The following is a 19,930-nucleotide window of genomic DNA, read 5'->3' as shown; positions in this document are numbered from 1 at the left end:
TCCTGCTCTGGTGGATCTGGATTCATCCCGGGGTTTGTGGGTGCGCTGTGATTTACAGAGGATACTTCCAGCGTTAGATGGGAAGCAGGAGGGAGTTAATTGGGAAGGGGACTGCTGGAATATCCTGGATTCGCTGGGATTGGGGGCTCATCCCCAGCCTCCTGCCCAAATATTCCTGCTCCTCATCCTCCAGTCTCCCCGGAAACACAAAACGTAGCTCAGAAGATCCCCACAGAAAAAGGGGGAGGTTTCGTTCTGCTCCGTGAAAAGAGCAGGAAAACCTCAGGATCAGACTTAAACGGGAACTTCCATGCAGGAAAAGAGGAATCAGTCATTTATTTCATCTCCTTTCCCGAGGGTTTTGGCCACGCCACAGCCCTGGGTGGGTCCAGGGTTGGGAATTTGGGAATTCGGGTTGGGGTGGGAAGGAGGAGGTCGGGAATGTCCTGGGGACAGTGGGAGAGGGCGATGTCATCTCCCTGTGGAAAACCCCTGGATCCAGAGGGGAGCGGCTCCGCATTCCCGACACTGCCCTGTCCCATCCCGAGGTTCCTTTGGAGCCGGAGCCGTTTGTAAAATTAGGGTTTTTATAAACTGAATTTCTAGATGAATACAGGATTTTATAATTCACCCTGTGCTGCTGCAGTGCCCTTCAACCAATTAAATCGCAGAAGGACTAATTAACAACTCAGTTAATGAGGTTCCACACGTCCAGAGTTGCTTCCTTGTCCAAAAAATATGGGGAAAAACCCCAATAAAATCCCTTTTCTCGGTAATTCCCTGCTCCAGGAGTTTCCAGGGGGTTGGAGCCGCAGGTGACGCCCAACCTCCCCTGCTGGTAATTAAGGCGTGTAGAGGTAATTAACCGCTCCTGCTAATGATGCAGCCTCGAATCCATCACCCGATCATCCTTTAGGGAAGGATGAATGCGGGCACGGAGATAATTCCCCTTTTTTGGGGGGGGATTTCTCAGGAATGTTAATAATTAGGATTGATGGAAGATCACAGAGAGGGAACCGACCTCCATCTCATTTCCCTGGAAATTTGTCTTATCCTTTTTTTTTGGGATTTATTTAAGGGATTTAGGGATCCCTTTAGGGAAGGATGAATGCGGGCACGGAGATAATTCCCCTTTTTTGGGGGGGATTTCTCAGGAATGTTAATAATTGGGATTGACAGAAGATCACAAAGAGGGAACCGACCTCCATCTCGTTTCCCTGGAAATTTGTCTTATCCCTTTTTTTGGGGGATTTATTTAAGGGATTTAGGGATCCATCCAGAGGGGATGAATTTTTGGGGTCAGCAAAATCCTGGCACTGGTGCCGTGACCTCCTGCTCCAGTCCCCATTTCAGACTGGAAACGATTTTTCCGAGGGAAAACAGCGGGATCCGCCCTCAAATCCATATCCAGGATCGGTGGGATTGGAAGAGACGGGTTTGGGAATGTGTCTGTTAATTCAGGGAATAAATAATTTACTCCATCGTTTTATTTGTCATCATCCCCACGTCCCCAGCTAGAGCCTGGAAAAGCCTCCAGGTGCTGAAACCAGGGAATTGCGGGTAAGAAATGGAATTGCAGGAAAAGGAGAATTCCAGGGGAATTCCTGCCCAGGGGAGTTTGAATGGATCTGGACAGAGACCTCAGAGCGTGGGGTGGGAAAACTCACCGGGATCGGCTGGAGGGCGGCAGGCATGGGAGGGTGGATTCGTGGGATAATCGGCACCAGGAGCACCTGGAGCTGCTGGAGACTCCGGAGGAGGCCGTGGGAATGTTCCCAGGGCTGGAGCCAGGCTGGGAGAGCTGGGAATGTTCCCCTGGAGAAGGGAAGGATCCAGGCAGAGCTCAGAGCTCCTGGAGGGGCTCCAGGAGAGCTGGAGAGGGGCTGGGGACAAGGAATGGAGGGACAGGACACAGGGAATGGCTCCCACTGCCAGAGGGCAGGGATGGGTGGGAGATTGGGAATTGGGAATTCCTGGCTGGGATGGAATTCCCAGAGCAGCTGTGGATCCCTGGCAGTGTCCCAGGCCGGGCTGGAGCAGCCTGGCACAGTGGCAGGTGTCCCTGCAGAGCGGGATCAGCTGGAATTCCATCAGCCCAGGGCTGGAAGAGCTTTTCCAGCGCTCCCTGGAGCGGGTTCCTGTCCCCAGGACCCCTCGGGCGCCGCTGTTCCCGGCCCATCGCTCCCTTCCCGCTCCCAGCCCGGCCGGCAGAAGGCGGAGGCTGGGAATGCGCTCGTCCCCCCGAAAGCCAGGAGGGTTTTAATTGCAGTAATTACCGGGATCGGCTCCCCCTGGATTGTCACCGGGACGCTGCGATGGATCGCGGGGAATCTTTGCCCAATTCCAGCCCAGGGAGAGGCCCCTGGGAAAACAGGAGGGATGGAGGAAGGAGAAATGGGAGAAGGGAAGCTGGCAGGGCTGGGGCAGCTCTGAGCCGGGAGGGTTCTGGCAGCGTGGCCGGAGTTTGGGATGAATTCCATACAAAATTCCCTTTGACGGGGTGGGAAAATTAACAGGCATTGTGTCAATCGCGGGGAAAAAAGGGAGGGGAACGGGAGAGACTGGGAATAGAAACCAGGAAAGTGAGAAAGTAAATAATTATCTAAAAAAAAAAAAAAAAAAATGCAGAAAAGCTGGAATGGAAATGCAGCTGCCAGAAAAATCCTTGGGAATGAGTTGCGAGGAAGGTGAAGGGATAATGGTTGTGGAGGGAGGCGCGGCTGGGTTCGTCACACGGCTGAAACATGACAATCCACGTTTTTCCTGGAGCAGCAGGAGTGTGTGAGGAATGCCCTGGGATCCAGCCCTTCCCACCCAAAGGGTCCCATCGATCCCCGGGATTTATCCACGTTTTGGGACTCATTTCCTGCCCCCCAGCAGGAATCGGGGCTGAGCTCTGCGGCTCCTCTCGGGGCCGAGTCCCCTCCGCGTCCTGCAGGGCTGTGGGGGGACAAAAACACCTCTGAAACTCGGAATCGAACACGATGAGGATGAAAACGGGACAAAAGGGAACGGGATGGGAGATGGGATAGGATAAAATGGAATGGGATAGGATGGGAATGGGATGGGATAGAATAGAATAGAATAGAATAGAATAGAATAGAAATTGGAATGGAATGGAATGGAATAGAATAGAATAGAAATTGGAATGGAATGGAATAGAATAGAATAGGAATGGAATGGAATGGAATAGAATAGAATAGAATAGAATAGAATAGAATAGAATAGAATAGAATAGAATAGAATAGAATAGAAATGGAATGGAATAGAAAATAACAGAAATAGGAATAGAATAGAAATAGAAATAGAATAAAAAGGAGTGGGGGTGCCCGACCTCCCCTCGCCCTCTCCTCGTTGGTCCTGCGGGAGCCGGAGCAGCTCCGAGGCGGGAGGAGGAGGAGGAGGGATGGAGCCCCGGGGGAGGAGGACGGCGGGGAGGAAGATGAAGATGATGAGCGGAGGAGGATGGGCAGCGGGGGATGGCGGGGAGGAGGACGAGCCGAGGATGCCGGGAGGAGGAGGAGGATGCTGGTGAGGATGAAGATGCGGAGGGCGGGCAGTGCGCGGGGTCAGGGGGGCGGGCGCAGCTGCGGTGCGCGGTTCCGGGGGCGGCGCTGCGCGGTGCGGTGCGGTGCGGTGCGGTGCGGTGCGGGGGGAGTGTCGCTGCGCGGGGCGGGGCCGCCCTGCCCGGGGCCGCTGCCGGCGGCTCCGCGTGGGAAGCGGCGGCGGCGCCGGGCGGAGGCTCCGCGGCCGCGGGGCCGGGTGGGCTGAGCGGGGCTGAGCGGGGCTGAGAGGGGCTGAGAGGGGCTGCGCGGGGCTGAGCGGGGCTGCGCGGTCACTGCGGGCTGCGCGGAGCTGAGCGGTGTGCTCGGGGCTGAGCGGGGTGCCCGCAGCTGCTCAGGGCGTTCGCGGCTCCGCGCTCTCTGGGGGCTCCGCGGCGCTCCGCGGTGTGCTCGGAGCTCCGCGGTGTGCTCGGGGCCCCGCGGTGTGCTCGGGGCTCCGCGGTTTGTGCCGGCTGCTCGGGGCTCCGCGGTCTCCGGGGCGCTGCGCGGAGCTGGGCTCTCTCCGCGGGATCCGCGGCGCTGCGCGGTGTGCTCGGGGCTCCGCGTTCCCTGCGGGCTCCGCGCTCTCTGCTGGGTGTTCTCGGGGCTCCGCGGTGTTCTCGGAGCTCCGCGGTGTGCTCGGAGCTCCGCGGTGTGCTCGGGGCTCCGCGGTGTGCTCGGGGCTCCGCGGTGTTCTCGGGGCTCCGCGCTCTCTGCGCGCTGTGCTCGGAGCTCCGCGCTCTCTGTGGGGTGTGCTCGGCGCTCCGCGGTGTTCTCGGGGCTCCGCGCTGTGCTCGGCGCTCCGCGCTCTCTGTGGGGTGTGCTCGGCGCTCCGCTCTGTGCTCGGAACTCCGCGCTGTGCTCGGAGCTCCGCGCTCTCTGTGGGGTGTGCTCGGCGCTCCGCGGTGTGCTCGGGGCTGCGGGCTGTGCTCGGCGCTGCGCGGAGCATGTCGGCGCTGCGGCGCAAGCTGGGCGATGAGTACCAGGTGGTGAGCACCTCGGCCAGCGGCGGAGGCCTCCCGCCCCCGCGCAGCGCCCCGCGGGGGAAGCGGCAGCGCTTCGTGGACAAGAACGGGCGCTGCAACGTGCAGCACGGCAACCTGGGCGGCGAGACCAGCCGCTACCTGTCCGACCTCTTCACCACGCTGGTGGACCTCAAGTGGCGCTGGAACCTGTTCATCTTCATCCTCACCTACACCGTGGCCTGGCTCTTCATGGCCTCCATGTGGTGGGTGATCGCCTACATGCGCGGGGACCTCAACAAGGCGCACGACGACAGCTACACCCCGTGCGTGGCCAACGTGTACAACTTCCCCTCCGCCTTCCTCTTCTTCATCGAGACCGAGGCCACCATCGGCTACGGCTACCGCTACATCACCGACAAGTGCCCCGAGGGCATCATCCTCTTCCTCTTCCAGTCCATCCTGGGCTCCATCGTGGACGCCTTCCTGATCGGCTGCATGTTCATCAAGATGTCGCAGCCCAAGAAGAGGGCGGAGACGCTGATGTTCAGCGAGCACGCCGCCATCTCCATGCGCGACGGCAAGCTCACGCTCATGTTCCGCGTGGGCAACCTCCGCAACAGCCACATGGTCTCGGCGCAGATCCGCTGCAAGCTGCTCAAGGTGGGCGCTCCGAGGGGGGAGTGGAGGGGAAATTCCTGCCGGGAAGGATGGCCGGGGCCTCGGTGGGGTGGGGAGGTGGAGCTTGGGGATGTGGGGGGTCTTGGCAGTGCTGGGATGGCTGGGCTCAGTGGTCGTGGAGGGCTTTTCCAGCCTCAGAAATTCCGGGAGGACCCTGGCAGGGTGGGGATGGTTGGGATGGCTGGGCTCAGTGGTCGTGGAGGGCCTTTCCAGCCTCAGAAATTCCGGGAGGACCCTGGCAGGGTGGGGATGTTTGGGTTGTTTGGACTCCAGGGCCTTGGAGGGATTTGGCAGTGCTGGAGGCAGTTGGAATGGTTGGATTCTGTGGTCTTGGAGGGCCTTTCCAGCCTCAGAAATTCCGTGAGGGCCCTGGCAGTTCTGGGGATGGTTGGTCTCTGTGGTCTTGGAGGGCTTTGGCACTGCTGGGGACAGTGGGAATGGTTGGATTCCATGGTCTTGAGGGGCTTTTCCAACCTCAGAAATTCCGTGAGGGCCCTGGCAGTTCTGGGGATGGTTGGATTCCTTGGTCTTGGAAGGCTTTGGCAGTGCTGGGGATGGCTGGATTCCGTGGTCTCGGAGTTCTTTTCCAACCTAAACGATTCCGTGGCTCCGTGACAGAGCCGTGGCCCCGCTGCCGCTCCCCTGGGGACATCCCACCCCTGTCCATGTCCCTGGGACATCCCTTGCTCCTGCCCGTGGCTGTCCCCACATCCCTGGAGCAGCCCGATCCATGGAGATGGCCAGGGATAGGACTGGACAATCCCAGATCGCGTCTGGGTCCCGCTGCTGTCCCAGCATCCCTGTCCCGTTTTCCTGGCTCAGGGAACATCTCCGGGAGCCCCGGGCTGCCGGCTCAGCCGTCAGCACCGCATTCCCGAGCTCCATGGAGATAATTCCCACATTCAGAGCAGGACTGGGACGGATATTTATAGATTCCTATAAAATGCTCCGTTTCCCTGACAAGGAAATCCTTTGTAGCTCCGAGCCTTCCCTGAGCCGGGAAGGAGAAAGCTGCGGGAATCCTCCGGAGCTTTTTGGGCAGCCCTGAGCCCAGCCGGGCTGAACTTCACGGGCGTCAGCTCCGAGGAAAGCGGAGAGCCAGGGATAGACCTGGAAAATCCCGGCCCTGGAGGGCTGGGGAGAGCCGGCGTCGGTCTGAGGCTGGCGGATCCAGAGGGGAGAGGGAAATGTGGGATTGGGAATGGGGAATCAGGGATGGGGATTGGGAATGGGGAATTGGGGATGGGGAATGGGGATGGAGCAGGCAGGAAGAAGGAGCCGGCTCAGCGGGCGTTTGCTGCATGTGGAGCATCCCGCAGGGAATCGGGGTGTCCTGTCCTTGGGATGGGTGTCCTGCAGGGAATGTGGGTGCCTCGGGATGGGTGCCAGGCAGGGAATTGGGGTGCCCTTCCCTCGGGATGGGTGTCCTGCAGGGAATGCGGGTGCTGTTTCCATGGCAAGGGGATTCTGCAGGGAATGCGGGTGTCCTGCAGGGAATGGCGGTATTATCCTGGCAGGACTGTGGGTGCCCTTCCCTCGGGACGTGTGGGTGCTGTGTCGGGAATTGGGGTGTTCTTCCCTCGGGACGGGTGCCCTGCAGGGAATGCGGGTGCTGCTTCCATGGGAAAGGGATCCTGAAGGGAATGTGAGTGTCCTGGCAGGAATTGGGGTGCCATTCCCAGGGGATGTGGGTGCTGGGCAGGGCAGGGCAGGGTCCCCATTCCCGGGACAATCCCCCTGGATTTCCCTCCCTGCTCCCCAGGGATGATGCTCAGCCCTGTGGGAGGCTCCTGTCCTTGTCCCGTTTTCCCAAATCCCCATTTCCCATGGGATTTCAGGATCAGGACTTGGGTCTCCTAAACCCTGAGGGACTCTGTACCTAAAATAGGGAAAGAATTCCTAAAAAAAATCCCAAAAATACCACCTTAATAGCTTTAAAATTATTATATTTTATTATTTTATCAATATTTATTATGATAAAATTATTAGAAAATAATTAAATTTGTGTAATAAAAACAATAATTACATTTAATACAATCACATAAGTATACACGCAATATACTATTTAATACAAACTATTATATTATAAATATTGTTTATATATACATATTTATATATAAATACAGAAAACAAGATTACATCATACCATCGATTTATATAATGTGCAATCATAAATATATTTATTTTTTACAATATGTAATTTATAACCGTTTATTTTAAAATATTTAATCATTTGTACATATATATTTGCATACTACATAAATATAAATATATTTAAACAATTTCATCTGTTTCAAAATGTAAAAGATCAAACCCGAGTCATTTCCAGTCCAGCATTTGAAAATTGCTTTTTTTTATTATTATTTTTTTTTTTGTCTCTGGAAGTGCCAGACAGGGAATTTTGAAAGCTGGAGCTTCAAACTTAGCTTGGCTCCAAAAGAATTCCCTGGATTTGAAACATGGGAAAGGAAAGGTTTGTGCTTGGAAGAAAAGCAGGGCCGAGCCAGGACTCCTGGGGAAAAAAAAAGGGAAGGGAAAAAAACGTGGAAAAGGATAATCAGGAGGAGAAAAGGGGGGAAAAAAGGAAAAAATGGGAAAAGAGCAAATTAAAACGGGAAAAAGGGAAAAGTAAAATGAAAAAAAAGCGAGGGAAAGGAAAATTAGAGGGAAAATCAGAGGAAAAAAAATAAAATGAAAAACGGGGAGAAAGGAAAATTCAAAGAAAAAAGGAAAGGGGAAATGAAAGGGGAAGAATTAAAAAGGGTAAAAAAAGGACCAAAAAAGGGAATTTAAAAAAAAAAAAAAGGGAAGAAGAGGAGAAAGGGGAAAAAATAAAGGGAAAATGAAAGGAGGCGAAAATATAAAAGCAAGGAAAGGAAAATAGAAGGGATTGGGGACAGGGGTGATAATTAGAGGAAAATAAAAAGGAAATGGGAAAAAGGAAAAATCAAAGGAGGAAATAAAAAGGAAATAAAAGAAAAAAAAAAAAAGGAGGGAGAAGGGAAAAAAAGTGGGGGGAAGGAAACCAATAAATGGGAAACTGAAGAGGAAAAAAGAGGAAAGCAGGGAGATCCATCCCTGTTCCCAGGGCGCTGCCAAGCCTCCCTGATATTCCCAGCTTTGGGAACGTGGAGCAGGAATTCGGGAATTCCTCCCCCGGGCTGGGTCTCACCTGTGCCAGGTGAGGTGCAGCCCCCCCCGGGGGCTCGGAATTCCTTTGGGAAGGGTTTTTGTCATGGAAAAGGTTCTTTTCCTGCAGGAGTGGGTGGAGCTGGAAATCCCAATCCATGGGGGAAGTGAAATGTTCCTTCGTTTTTCCTGCCGACCAACCCCAAAGCCTCCAAGTGGGAAATCTGTGCAAAGCCTCTCTCGCTGTGATGGGAGTTTGGGGATGGATTTTTGGGATTGGAAAGGGCTTGGATACCTCTCAGAATTCCTGAGTTTTCCCCCCCGTCATCGCTCGGAGCAAAGGAGCCACTCGGGGTTAATTCCTTTCCAAATGTTCCCTCTGGAATTGCCTGGGGTTGGATCCTTCCCGGGTTTGAGCAATTCCCAGTGAATTCCCCGGGAGCAGCTGGGAGCTGTGACATCCCAGCCGGAGCCGGGAGCGCCTGAAGGGCCGCAGGGATGTGCCGCATTCCCGGGAATTCCATGGAGCCGGGGACGGGAGGGCAGCGACCTGGGGGGATTCAGCCCGGAGACAGGCTGGATAAACGGGAGACTGGGAAAGGATTTTCCATGGGAAGGGGCAGGGAGGTCAGGCACTGGCACGGCTGCCCAGGGCTGGGATGGAGGGACATTCCTGCAGGGATTTCAGATCCTGGGAGGTAGGGACATTCCTGCAGGGATTTCAGATCCTGGGATGGAATCACATTCCTGGAGGGATTTCAGATCCTGGGATGGAGGGACATTCCTGCAGGGATTTCAGATCCTGGGAGGGAGTGACATTCCTGGAGGGATTTCAGATCCTGGGATGGAGGGACATTCCTGGAGGGATTTCAGATCCTGGGATGGAGGGACATTCCTGGAGGGATTTCAGATCCTGGGATGGGGTCACATTCCTGCAGGGATTTCAGATCCTGGGATGGAGGGACATTCTTGCAGGGATTTCAGATCCTGGGAGGTAGGGACATTCCTGCAGGGATTTCAGATCCTGGGATGGAGGGACATTCCTGCAGGGATTTCCGATCCTGGGATGGAGGGACATTCCTGCAGGGATTTCAGATCCTGGGATGGAGTCACATTCCTGTACGGATTTCAAAGTCTGGGATGGAATCACATTCCTATAGGGATTTCAAAATCTGGGATGGAGTCTCATTCCTGGTGGGATTTCAGATCCTGGGATGGAGTGACATTCCTGGTGGGATTTCAGATCCTGGGATGGAGGGACATTCCTGCAGGGATTTCAGATCCTGGGGTGGAATCACATTCCTGCAGGGATTTCAGATCCTGGGATGGAATCACATTCCTGCAGGGATTTCAGATCCTGGGATGGAATCATTCCTGGTGGGATTTCGAAGCCTGGGATGGAGTCACATTCCTGCAGGGATTTCAGATCCTGGGATGGAGTCTCCTTCCTGGAGGGATTTCAGATCCTGGATGTGTCCCTCGGGGACCTGGGGCAGCTCTGGGAATGGCTGGGAATCCATCTTGGAGCGCTTTTCCAACCCAGACTTTCTGGGGCTCCACGCTTTCCTCCCCTCCCCGTTCCCCCGGATCCCCCCGTGTCCCCACGCCCCGATTCCTGCTGGAATCCCAGAGCCCTGCAAGCTTTGGGCGGGGAAGGGACCCCGATCCCATCCCACGGGCAGGAATTCCACCATCCCAGCTCACTCCCAGCCCGGGGATGAGCACCTCCGAGCTCCCCGCTCCTTGTCTCCCCCCCGCAGTCCCGGCAGACTCCGGAGGGGGAATTCCTGCCGCTGGATCAGCTGGAGCTGGACGTGGGGTTCAGCACCGGGGCTGACCAGCTGTTCCTGGTGTCCCCGCTCACCATCTGCCACGTCATCGACTCCAAGAGCCCCTTCTACGACCTCTCGCAGCGCAGCATGCACACGGAGCAGTTCGAGATCGTCGTCATCCTCGAGGGCATCGTGGAGACCACGGGTGAGTGTGACCGGGACAATCACACGGGGACGAGAGATTCCACAGGGCAGAGAGTTCCTCTGAGAGAGCCCAAGGCTGAGCCCAGCCCAGAGCCCCTCTGCCTGGTTATTTCTTACTTTTTATACATCTGTGGGTCTGGCTGTGGATTGGCCTCTGGAGTTTTCACCCCTCAGCCTCAGTGGCCAGACCAACTGTCAGTTACAGTTGATTTCAGGTTAGAAATGTGCAAACAAAGGACAGGGAATGAAAAACAAAGGATTGGTTTACGTTACATCTGTGGGAAAAGGTAGAAAACTGCTCCTAATATCGTGCAGTAACGAAAAATCTGACTCCATTTATGAAAATTCAAAAAGGCCTTAAAAAACTCAGAAAAGCCAGGGTAACACCGGGAGAACCCCGCGCCTGTCACCGAGACACACACAGCAGCCACACGCAGACAAGAGGTTTTGCAGAGCAGAGGTTTCTCCGTCCACCTCAAAGCTGAGTCCAGGCTGAGAGAGACCTCTTTGTTTTATTTCTTACTTTTTATACAATTGTGGGTCTGGCTGTGGATTGGCTTCTGGAGTTTTCACCTCCCAGCCCAATGGCCAGACCAGCTGTCAGTTACAATTGTTTTCAGGTTAGAAATGTGCAAACAAAGGACAGGGAATGAAAAACAAAGGATTGGTTTATGTTACACGTGTGAGAAAAAGGCAGAAACTGCTCCCAATATTGTACAGAAGCTAAAAAGTCTGACTCCATTTTATGAACAATCAAAAGGCTTTAAAAAACTCAGAAAAACCAGGGTGACAGGTAAGTGCCAGCATTCCCGGCCGGAATTCCCGGCTGTCCCAGGAGAACCGCCGGCGGCGGCTTTGGGCGCCGTTGGAGGAGTTTGGAGGCAGGAGGGGTTGGGTTTTGCTCCACACCGGGGTTTGGAGCTGGGTTTGTCTCCAAGGGGATGGATTTTGGGGCTGGGACGAGGTGCTCCCGCGTTTTCCCAGCTGCTGGATGTTCGGGATATCGTTGATCCCGTTTTGGGCGGTGTTGTGGAGTCTCAGTGTTCCCATCCTGATTTCCCAGGGCAGGAGAGCACAGCCCAGAGAGGGGGAGGTGAATCCTCTGTGGGCTTCCCTAAAAACTCCCTGATGCTTCCCTGAAAACTCCCTGATGCTTCCCTAAAACCCCTCTGGTACTTCCCTAGAAACTCCCTGATATTCCTTTGGAAACTCCCTGATATTCCTCTGGAAGCTCCCTGATATTCCTCTGGAAGCTCCCTGATATTCCTCTGGAAGCTCCCTGATATTCCTCTGGAAACTCCCTGATATTCCTCTGGAAACTCCCTGATATTCCTCTGGAAAATCCCTGATATTCCTTTGGAAACTCTCTAATATTCCTTTGGAAACTCCCTGATATTCCTTTGGAAAATCCCTGATATTCCTTTGGAAACTCCCTGATATTCCTTTGGAAACTCCCTGATATTCCTTTGGAAACTCCCTGATATTCCTTTGGAAACTCCCTGATATTTCCATAAAACTCCTCAGATACTTCCCTAAAAACCCCCTGATAATTCCCTAAGATCTCCTCTACAAACTCCTTGTTATTTTCATAAATATCTCTCCTGATATTTCCCTAAAAATTCCCTGATACTTCCTTAAAAACCTCCTTGATACTTCCCTAAAAAAAACCAAAACAACCTGATATTTTCATAAGGACTCCCTGATATTTCCCTATAAACTCCCTGACATTTCCATAAATCTCCCTATTTCCCTAAATCCCCCTGACACTTCCCTAAAACCTCCCTGATATTTCCCTAAAGAATCCCTGCTTCTTCCCTAAAAAATTCGTGATATTTCCATAAAAATGCCCTGGAAAAAGCTCACGAAAAACTTGCGGGCTTGACCTGGCGCATTTATTGTTTTTATTCCTTAAAAAAAAAATCAATTCCAAACAAAATGAGGGAAGAAAAAAGGAAATTCTCTCGTAAACAACTCTTGGAATTTTAAACCCCGGCTTTGTTTTGGGAAATAATATTGACCTGGAAATTATACAGGGAAAACAAAAAAAAAAAAAGGGAATTTCTGTGTCTTTAAAGCCTAATTGGGATGAGGTTCCAAGTGTGGTGACCTATTTTTTTGGGGAGCCGAGCTGAAAATTGGGCAGAATAGAGCAAAAGGTGCTGGATCCGGATAAAACCGGGGCGGGAACGAAAGGGTTGGGAAGGTGGAAAAATCTCCCGGTGGGAGCAGAGGGAAGGGGAGGGCTGGATGTGAGCCTGGGGTTGGGATGAAGGCCAGCAACGGTCACAGACTCGGCTTTGACCTGCAAAAAGTTTAAAAATTTACAAATCCCAGGTTGGTTTTTGGGTTTTTTTCCCTCTTTTTGGAATAATTTGGAAGGAATCCAGCTGGACCACCTTGTCCAGACCCTGCCCTGGCCAGGAAAGCTGGGAGCAGATGATCCAGGGACGGGATAAGAAATAAGAGGGAATTCCGGGCACCGGGAGGATCGGGATTCAGGGATGTGTCTCTCCCTCCCTGTTTTACATCTGTAACGATCAGGGATTTAGGAATCCCAGCATCCCTGGCTGGAGTTGTCTTTTCCATGGATCTGGAGCCTCCAGGCTGGCTGTAAAGATGTTTTCCCCTGTTCACTTTCCCTCCTTCAATCACCGCAGGATCCTCTTTTCTTTCCCGCTTCCCAGGATATTCCCATGGCACTCCTCCCCTATCTCCCTGTGCTGCAATTCCCGCCCAGATTACAGCCGGGATCGGAAGTGTTGGGTGCTTTTCCCTCTGATATTTACAATAAACCGGGATTTAGGGATCGGAGTATCCGCGCTCTGCGGCACCTCTGCCTTTTCCCGTGGATTCGGAGCCTCCTGCTTGGCTCCAGCAGGTGCCTGGGAGGAGTTTTTTTCCCTTGAACTTCCTTCCCTGCTTTAATCCTTGCCTTTGATCAGCTCCAGCCCCGAGGGGTTTGGATAAGGAGGAAACATCCCCCAGAAGTTTGGCTGTGCAGAGGCACTGGAGGGGTTTTTTTGGGAGATTCCCGGTGAGTTGAGCGGGATCCTCTTGCTGATCAATCCCGCCCGGCCGATGGGAATCCCCCTTTTCCGACGCCTTCCCTGGTTAAACGGGATCCAAAGGGTTTTCCCGGGATGCCTCCGGCCTGGATGGAGCCGGTGTGCTGCCTCCTCAGTGCAGCCCGAATTTTGGGAAACATCCACATCCCTTCCTGCTTTCCTTGCCCTGCTCAGTCACAGGCTTGGGGCTGTTCGGAGGAAAAGAGGCGGGATGGCGGATCCAGCGAATTCCGGCAGGGAGGAGGGAAGCTGGGAGCTCCTGATCCTGCCTGGAATTCCGTGGGGAGAGCAGCAGGGCTGAGCTGCGCTCTCCTTCCCTTCCCACATTCCAGCCAGACTTTTCCTTCAGGGAAGCGTCTCCTCTCAGGGGGATTTTAGGAGTCAGACCCGGCCAAGGGTGATGGAGGTGATTCCTTGGGATGGGTTCTAACTAAAAGAGGGAAGGTTTGGATGGAGATTGGGAATTGGGAATTCCTGGCTGGGATGGAATTCCCAGAGCAGCTGTGGATCCCTGGCAGTGTCCCAGGCCGGGCTGGAGCAGCCTGGCACAGTGGGAGGTGTCCCTGCAGAGCGGGATCAGCTGGAATTCCGTCAGCCCAGGGCTGGAAGAGCTTTTCCAGCGCTCCCTGGAGCGGGTTCCTGTCCCCAGGACCCCTCGGGCACCGCTGTTCCCGGTCCATCGCTCCCTTCCCGCTCCCAGCCCGGCCGGCAGAAGGCGGAGGCTGGGAATGCGCTCGTCCCCCCGAAAGCCAGGAGGGTTTTAATTGCAGTAATTACCGGGATCGGCTCCCCCTGGATCCCAGCGTTCCATGACCTGGAACTCCTGCCAGGGCAGTGCTCCGAGCCCCTCCCAATCCCAGCCCCACTCTGGCGCTGGGATTGTTCCCATTTTTTGGAGCCTTTCCCGGTGGAGATGCTCCCGTGGCCTTTCAGCACCCGGAGCTGGTGGCGATTCCTGAGGTCAGTGCTGATCATTCCGGGTTATTTTTGGATGTCTCTTCCATCCCACCATTCTTAGGATAACCTGGAGCTGGGAAGAGCATTCCAGGGGTTTATTTTCCAAACCTTTTGTCCTCATTCCCCGTTGTTGGGGCGGAGAATTGGAGGCTCCGTTGCCAGCAGAGCTCCCTGGTGCCGTTCCTGGAGAGAATTTGACTTTCACCCTGGATTTTCCTGCTGGGATTTGCCTCTGGGATGTGTTTGGGATTACACAACCCTTCGTCATTTTGTGTTGTCCTGCAATTTATTGACAAGCTGCTAAAATTCCTGGAAAATGAGCCATTACTGGGAATCTGAAACAGGCAAATCCCTGCTGGAATTGTTTGTGCATCCCTCTCCCAAACTCATTAAATTTATTTTGGAAGCCTCTTCCCGTGGTTTGCTGATTAAAGAACTCCGGAGCCTGCCAGGCTTTTTAATTAAAGGAGCAGGGAATGGCATCAAAGGCCTTTTCCTCTGGTTTTGCTTTTAAAAAACATGGAAAAGCTGGAATTGTGGCACCCACGGGGGAAGGGTTCTCCCGGATCCACGGGGGTGAGCTCGGAATGCAGCGACTTGAGGCAAGAAAGAGCTGGGGCAGATCCAAAAACGACCAGGATTCCCACAGTTCCGTTCAAAATGGGATTGTCCTGGTGAGAAAACCTCAACACAAATTCTGCAGCTTTAAAGGCGGAGCACAAAATCCCGGAATTCCGGAATGGTTTGGGTGGGACCTTTGCAGGTCGATTTATTTATGGGGTTGTTTTTTTTTTCCTGTCTTTCCATTCAGATTTTGGGACTTTTTTTTTTGTGCGTTTGTTGGTAGGAAAAGGGGATTCAGCACTTCACACAGTGAAAGTGGCTCTGGAATTGCATTTGTTTTATTTTTTAATAATTTTCAGCGCAGCTTGAGCATGATAAAATATTCCTTTAAAACTCTCAGCGCCGAACGTCCCGCAGATATTTTTCCCAGCGCTGCCGTTACAGGACATCCATTGGAAAATCCAATGTTTTTTTGGTCATGTGGACAAACCCGTTTGGCCCTGTCAGAGCCAGGATTTCCTGGGATTGGGACCTTCAGCTCCAGCTTCCTCCTGCTCCCCTGGGGCTGCTGAGCTGGAAAAAGGGGAAAAAAGAGGATTTTTAAAGCTGAGGAAAAGGTGGAATGCGCTGGGAAAATGCAGCCGGTGGGAGAGAAGAATCTGGGGACAGCAAATCCCTGGAAGTGTCCCAGGCCAGGCTGGGATGGTGGGAGGTGTCCCTGCCGTGGCAGGGCTGGAATGGGATGGGATTTACGGTCTCTCCCAACCCAGAGCAGTCTGGGATTCTGGGATCCATCCCTTACGTAACTTTTATCTCGGATAACGCTCCCTCCTCCTGCCCGAGGCAGCAATTCCCCAAAAATCCCACATTTCTCCGCATCAGGCCTTGCCTGCTCCCTCCTTTTCTCCCTGAGATCTCTTTGGAGGCCCAGGAGAGAAATTTCGGGAGCGATTTTGACCCGGAGCCGGGCGGGAGCTCCCCTTTCCCCATGGAAAATCCCAGAGACCGGCGACGGAGCTGAAACCGCCGCTCTGCCAAAGCTCCCTGCTCACGCTTGATCAAGCAGAATTCCTTCTGCTCCAGCAGCCTCTGGATCAGCAGGCTCCCCGCAGAGCCCCGTTTTTCCATGGAATATTGCTGGAGGGCTGAGCAGGAGCCGCCTTTTCTGGGGAGCGCCCAAAGCTGATCCCTGCTCCGGATCCGCCGGGAGCCGGGGGGGATGGAGCAGGGAAAAGGGGAATATCCGGCTCCCTGTGGGAGCTGTGTCCTGCTGCAGCTGGGGCAGGCGGGTGGGAAAGCAGAAGGCAAAGGGCCGGAATTTTTTCCTGGAGTGCCGGGATGTGGGGATGCTGCTGGCTAAATACAGATCCGGACCGCTCCTCCTGGAGAAATCCGTGGACAGACAAAACCCTGCAGCGCTCCGGCGGCGCTGGATTGCTCAGGGCTGGAATGGTTCGGGATGGAAGGACCTCAAATCCCATTCCCTGGGCAGGGACACTTCCCGCCGTCCCAGCTTATCCAGCCTGGCCTGGGACACTTCCAGGGGTCCAGGGGCAGCCACGGCTGCTCTGGGAATCTGTGCCAGGGCCTGCCCATCCTGGAATTCCTTCCCAATATCCCACCTGGATCAACCTAAATCCCTCTGTTTAACGCCATTCCCTCCCGTCCTCGTCGGGCAGTGGCTCCCCGGATCCTTTATCCCATTGAAATCCGGGCCATTTGTTCTCCGTAGCGACTCCTTCCCACTCCTCCTTTACCTCCCGGATCCTCTGGCGGAGCAGTTTTCCCTGGATATTTGCCCTGGGTGAATTATGGGTGCTGCTGTCAGCGGTTTTTGCCGGCAGCCCGCTGATCCCTGCTCCGAGTTATTTATTTATGGTTCCAATAATCCGCAGCAGGGTCCCTGCAAACCTGCCGGGAACGCCCAGCCGGCTTTTCCATGGATACCTGCTCCCCGGCCTGGACACGCTTTGCGCTCCTTGTTCTTTATTTACAGCTCTGCGCAGCGGGGGAGTTCCGTGGCTGAAATATTCCAGCTGCTCCCTCCTGGCTCGTGGCTTGGGAATGGCCTTCAGTTGCGCCAGGGGAGGTTTGGGTTGGATATTCGGGAAAATTCCTCCATGGATAGGGCTGTCCAGGCCTGGCACAATCCCCGTCCCTGGGGGGAATTCCAAAGCCCTGCGGATGCGGCGCTTGGGGACACGGGGCAGTGCTGGGGAGGGTTGGATTCCATGTTCTGAGAGGCTTTTCCAGCCTGAGCCGTGCTGGAATTCCGTGATTCCAGCTGAACTGGCCTTCCCGGGGCAGCTGGTGCAATCCCCGGGCAGCCGCACTCCGATGTCTCCTTTTGGAAAGGCACAAACATCCCCTGAGCTCCCCTCGTGGTGAACTCCGGGCTCCTCCTGCCTTCGGAGGGTTTTGAGCCCCTGGAATTCTCTGGGAAGCGTGTGGGGAGCGGGATGTGCTGTGGGGCTGTCTGTGAAACCCCTGCAGGGGTGGGGATTCCACCTGAGCACCTTTTCCATGGAGGAATTGTTCCCAAAATCCACCCTGAGCTCCCCTGGCCCAGCCTGAGGCCGTTCCCTCTCCTCCTGTCCCTGTTCCCTGGAGCAGATCCCAAATCCCCCCGGCTGTCCCCTCCTGTCAGGGAATTGCAGAGAGGGAAAAGATCCCTCTGCATCCTCCTTTTCTCCAGGCTGAGCCCCTTCCCAGCTCCCTCAGGAATTCTCCAGCCCCTTCCCAGCTCCCTCAGGAATTCTCCAGCCCCTTCCCAGCTCCCTCAGGAATTCTCCAGCCCCTTTCCCACCTCCCTCAGGAATTCTCCAGCCCCTTCCCAGCTCCCTCAGGAATTCTCCAGCCCCTTCCCAGCTCCCTCAGGAATTCTCCAGCCCCTTTCCCACCTCCCTCAGGAATTCTCCAGCCCCTTCCCAGCTCCCTCAGGAATTCTCCAGCCCCTTCCCAGCTCCCTCAGGAATTCTCCAGCCCTTTCCCAGCTCCCTCAGGAATTCTCCAGCCCCTTCCCAGCTCCCTCAGGAATTCTCCAGCCCCTTCCCAGCTCCCTCAGGAATTCTCCAGCCCCTTCCCAGCTCCCTCAGGAATTCTCCAGCCCCTTCCCAGCTCCCTCAGGAATTCTCCAGCCCCTTCCCAGCTCCCTCAGGAATTCTCCAGCCCTTTCCCAGCTCCCTCAGGAATTCTCCAGCCCCTTCCCAGCTCCCTCAGGAATTCCCCAGCCCCTTCCAGCCCCGTTTCCCTCCCAGCCCCTCTCTCCCATCCCACCCCATCTGCAGGACCCCAGCTCTTCCCACACTCCCATCCCTGGGCGTTCATCCCGAGGGAAGATCCCGGTCCTGGCCCCGCTGTCCTGCCGGGTTTGTCCCAGCTGGGCGCTCCCAGTTCAGGGCTGGCGTGACCCCGCTGGGGTTTAGGCCTGGCTCAGAGCTCTCGGGCTGGTCTGAGGGTGAGGTTTAGGAGGGTTTAGGCCTGGCTCAGAGCTCTCGGGCTGGTCTGAGGGTGAGGTTTAGGAGGGTTTAGCCTGGCTCAGAGCTCTCAGCATGGACTGAGGGTGAGGTTTAGGAGGGTTTAGGCCTGGCTCAGAGCTCTCAGTGTGGTCTGAGGGTGAGGTTTAGGAGGGTTTAGGCCTGGCTCAGAGCTCTCAGCATGGTCTGAGGGTGAGGTTTAGGAGGGTTTAGGCCTGGCTCAGAGCTCTCGGGCTGGTCTGAGGGTGAGGTTTAGGAGGGTTTAGGCCTGGCTCAGAGCTCTTGGCATGGTCTGAGGGTGAGGTTTAGGAGGGTTTAGGCCTGGCTCAGAGCTCTCAGTGTGGTCTGAGGGTGAGGTTTAGGAGGGTTTAGGCCTGGCTCAGAGCCAGCTCAGAGCTCTCGGGCTGGACTGAGGGTGAGGTTTAGGAGGAAATCTCCGGTTTAGCTGCTGGTGATGATAAAAGCTCTTGGCAGCAGCAGGGGGAGAGGCCGGGCCTGGGTGACGCGCTGGGACGTTCCAGGAGCGGCGTCCAAAGTGTCGGGAGGAATCAGGAATTCTCGGAGGGCTGGAGAGGGCCTGGAGGGCTGTGGGGGCTCCTCCTGCCTCCCTGCCCCGCTGCTCCTGCCAAGGGGCTGCATCCCTGCAGGAATGGCGCTCCGGGGATCCCGGAACCTTCCTGGGGCGTGGAGACAAAGCTGCTCCTTCTTTACCGAGCATGAGCTGCCCTTGGAGGCATCCAGGGAACATCATCATCATCATCATCATCATCATCGTCCTGCCCTGTTCTGAGCTCACCTGGGACCCCAGACTAAGCCCATGAGTGCCCGTGACGCGTTTCCAGAGGTTTGGAGCTGGGAGTGCCGTTCCAGCGCTGGGAGAGGTGCCGGGAGCAGCTCCCTGCTCCAACTGCAGTATTTGTTACACTTCCTTGGCCCTGTTTTCCAGCCTTAGAGGGTCCCTGGAGCAAACCCCAGAGCTGCCAGCGGAGCCCCTGTGCTGGGATAAACCCCAGGATTTCACCCCAAATCCGGGCAGGGCCGGAGCAGGGCCCTGGATCAGGGTGTCCAGGTGCCTGGGGGCTGCAGGAAGGGGGGATTCTGCCCCTGTGCCCGGCCCAGAGCCCACCTGCAGAGCTGCGCCAGCCCTGGGCTCCCACACCACGGGGAGCTGGAGCTGCTGGAGAGATCCGGGGAAGCCAAGGAGCCCCTCTGGAGCCAGGCTGGGAGAGCTGGGAATGTTCCCCTGGAGAAGGGAAGGATCCAGGCAGAGCTCAGAGCTCCTGGAGGGGCTCCAGGAGAGCTGGAGAGGGGCTGGGGACAAGGAATGGAGGGACAGGACACAGGGAATGGCTCCCACTGCCAGAGGGCAGGGATGGGTGGGAGACTGGAAATTCCCAGAGCAGCTGTGGCTGCCCCTGCATTCAGCACTGGCAGGATAGAAATAAGAACCAGCAAAGAAACGAAGGATTGTGCCCTCAGACAGGGAAAAGCTCCAGGGAGTGGATTTATCTGGAGATCGATGGATGGTGGGGCAGAGCAGGCTCAGCCCTTATCCCTGGGGCTGTGAGCAGCGGGATG

The 19,930-nt window shown here is 55.2% G+C and overlaps 1 protein-coding gene across 1 annotated transcript in view; it reads left to right on the top strand.

Annotated features, from left to right (window-relative positions):
• The first annotated feature begins 4,471 nt into the window (after positions 1 to 4,471).
• Positions 4,472 to 19,930, top strand: part of KCNJ3 (potassium inwardly rectifying channel subfamily J member 3) — a 33,118-nt gene continuing 17,659 nt past the window's right edge. The window contains exons 1-2 of the mRNA XM_040070172.2: positions 4,472 to 5,167; positions 10,075 to 10,291. Coding sequence (XP_039926106.1) covers positions 4,490 to 5,167; positions 10,075 to 10,291 — 895 coding nt within the window. The 5' untranslated portion in view covers positions 4,472 to 4,489. The remainder of the gene's footprint in view (positions 5,168 to 10,074; positions 10,292 to 19,930) is intronic.

This window comes from Hirundo rustica, chromosome 7 (genome assembly GCF_015227805.2).
Source record: "Hirundo rustica isolate bHirRus1 chromosome 7, bHirRus1.pri.v3, whole genome shotgun sequence".
Taxonomy (NCBI): Eukaryota; Metazoa; Chordata; class Aves; order Passeriformes; family Hirundinidae; genus Hirundo; species Hirundo rustica.
Note: the sequence above shows the minus strand (reverse complement) of the source record. Positions and strands in the feature narration are given on the sequence as shown.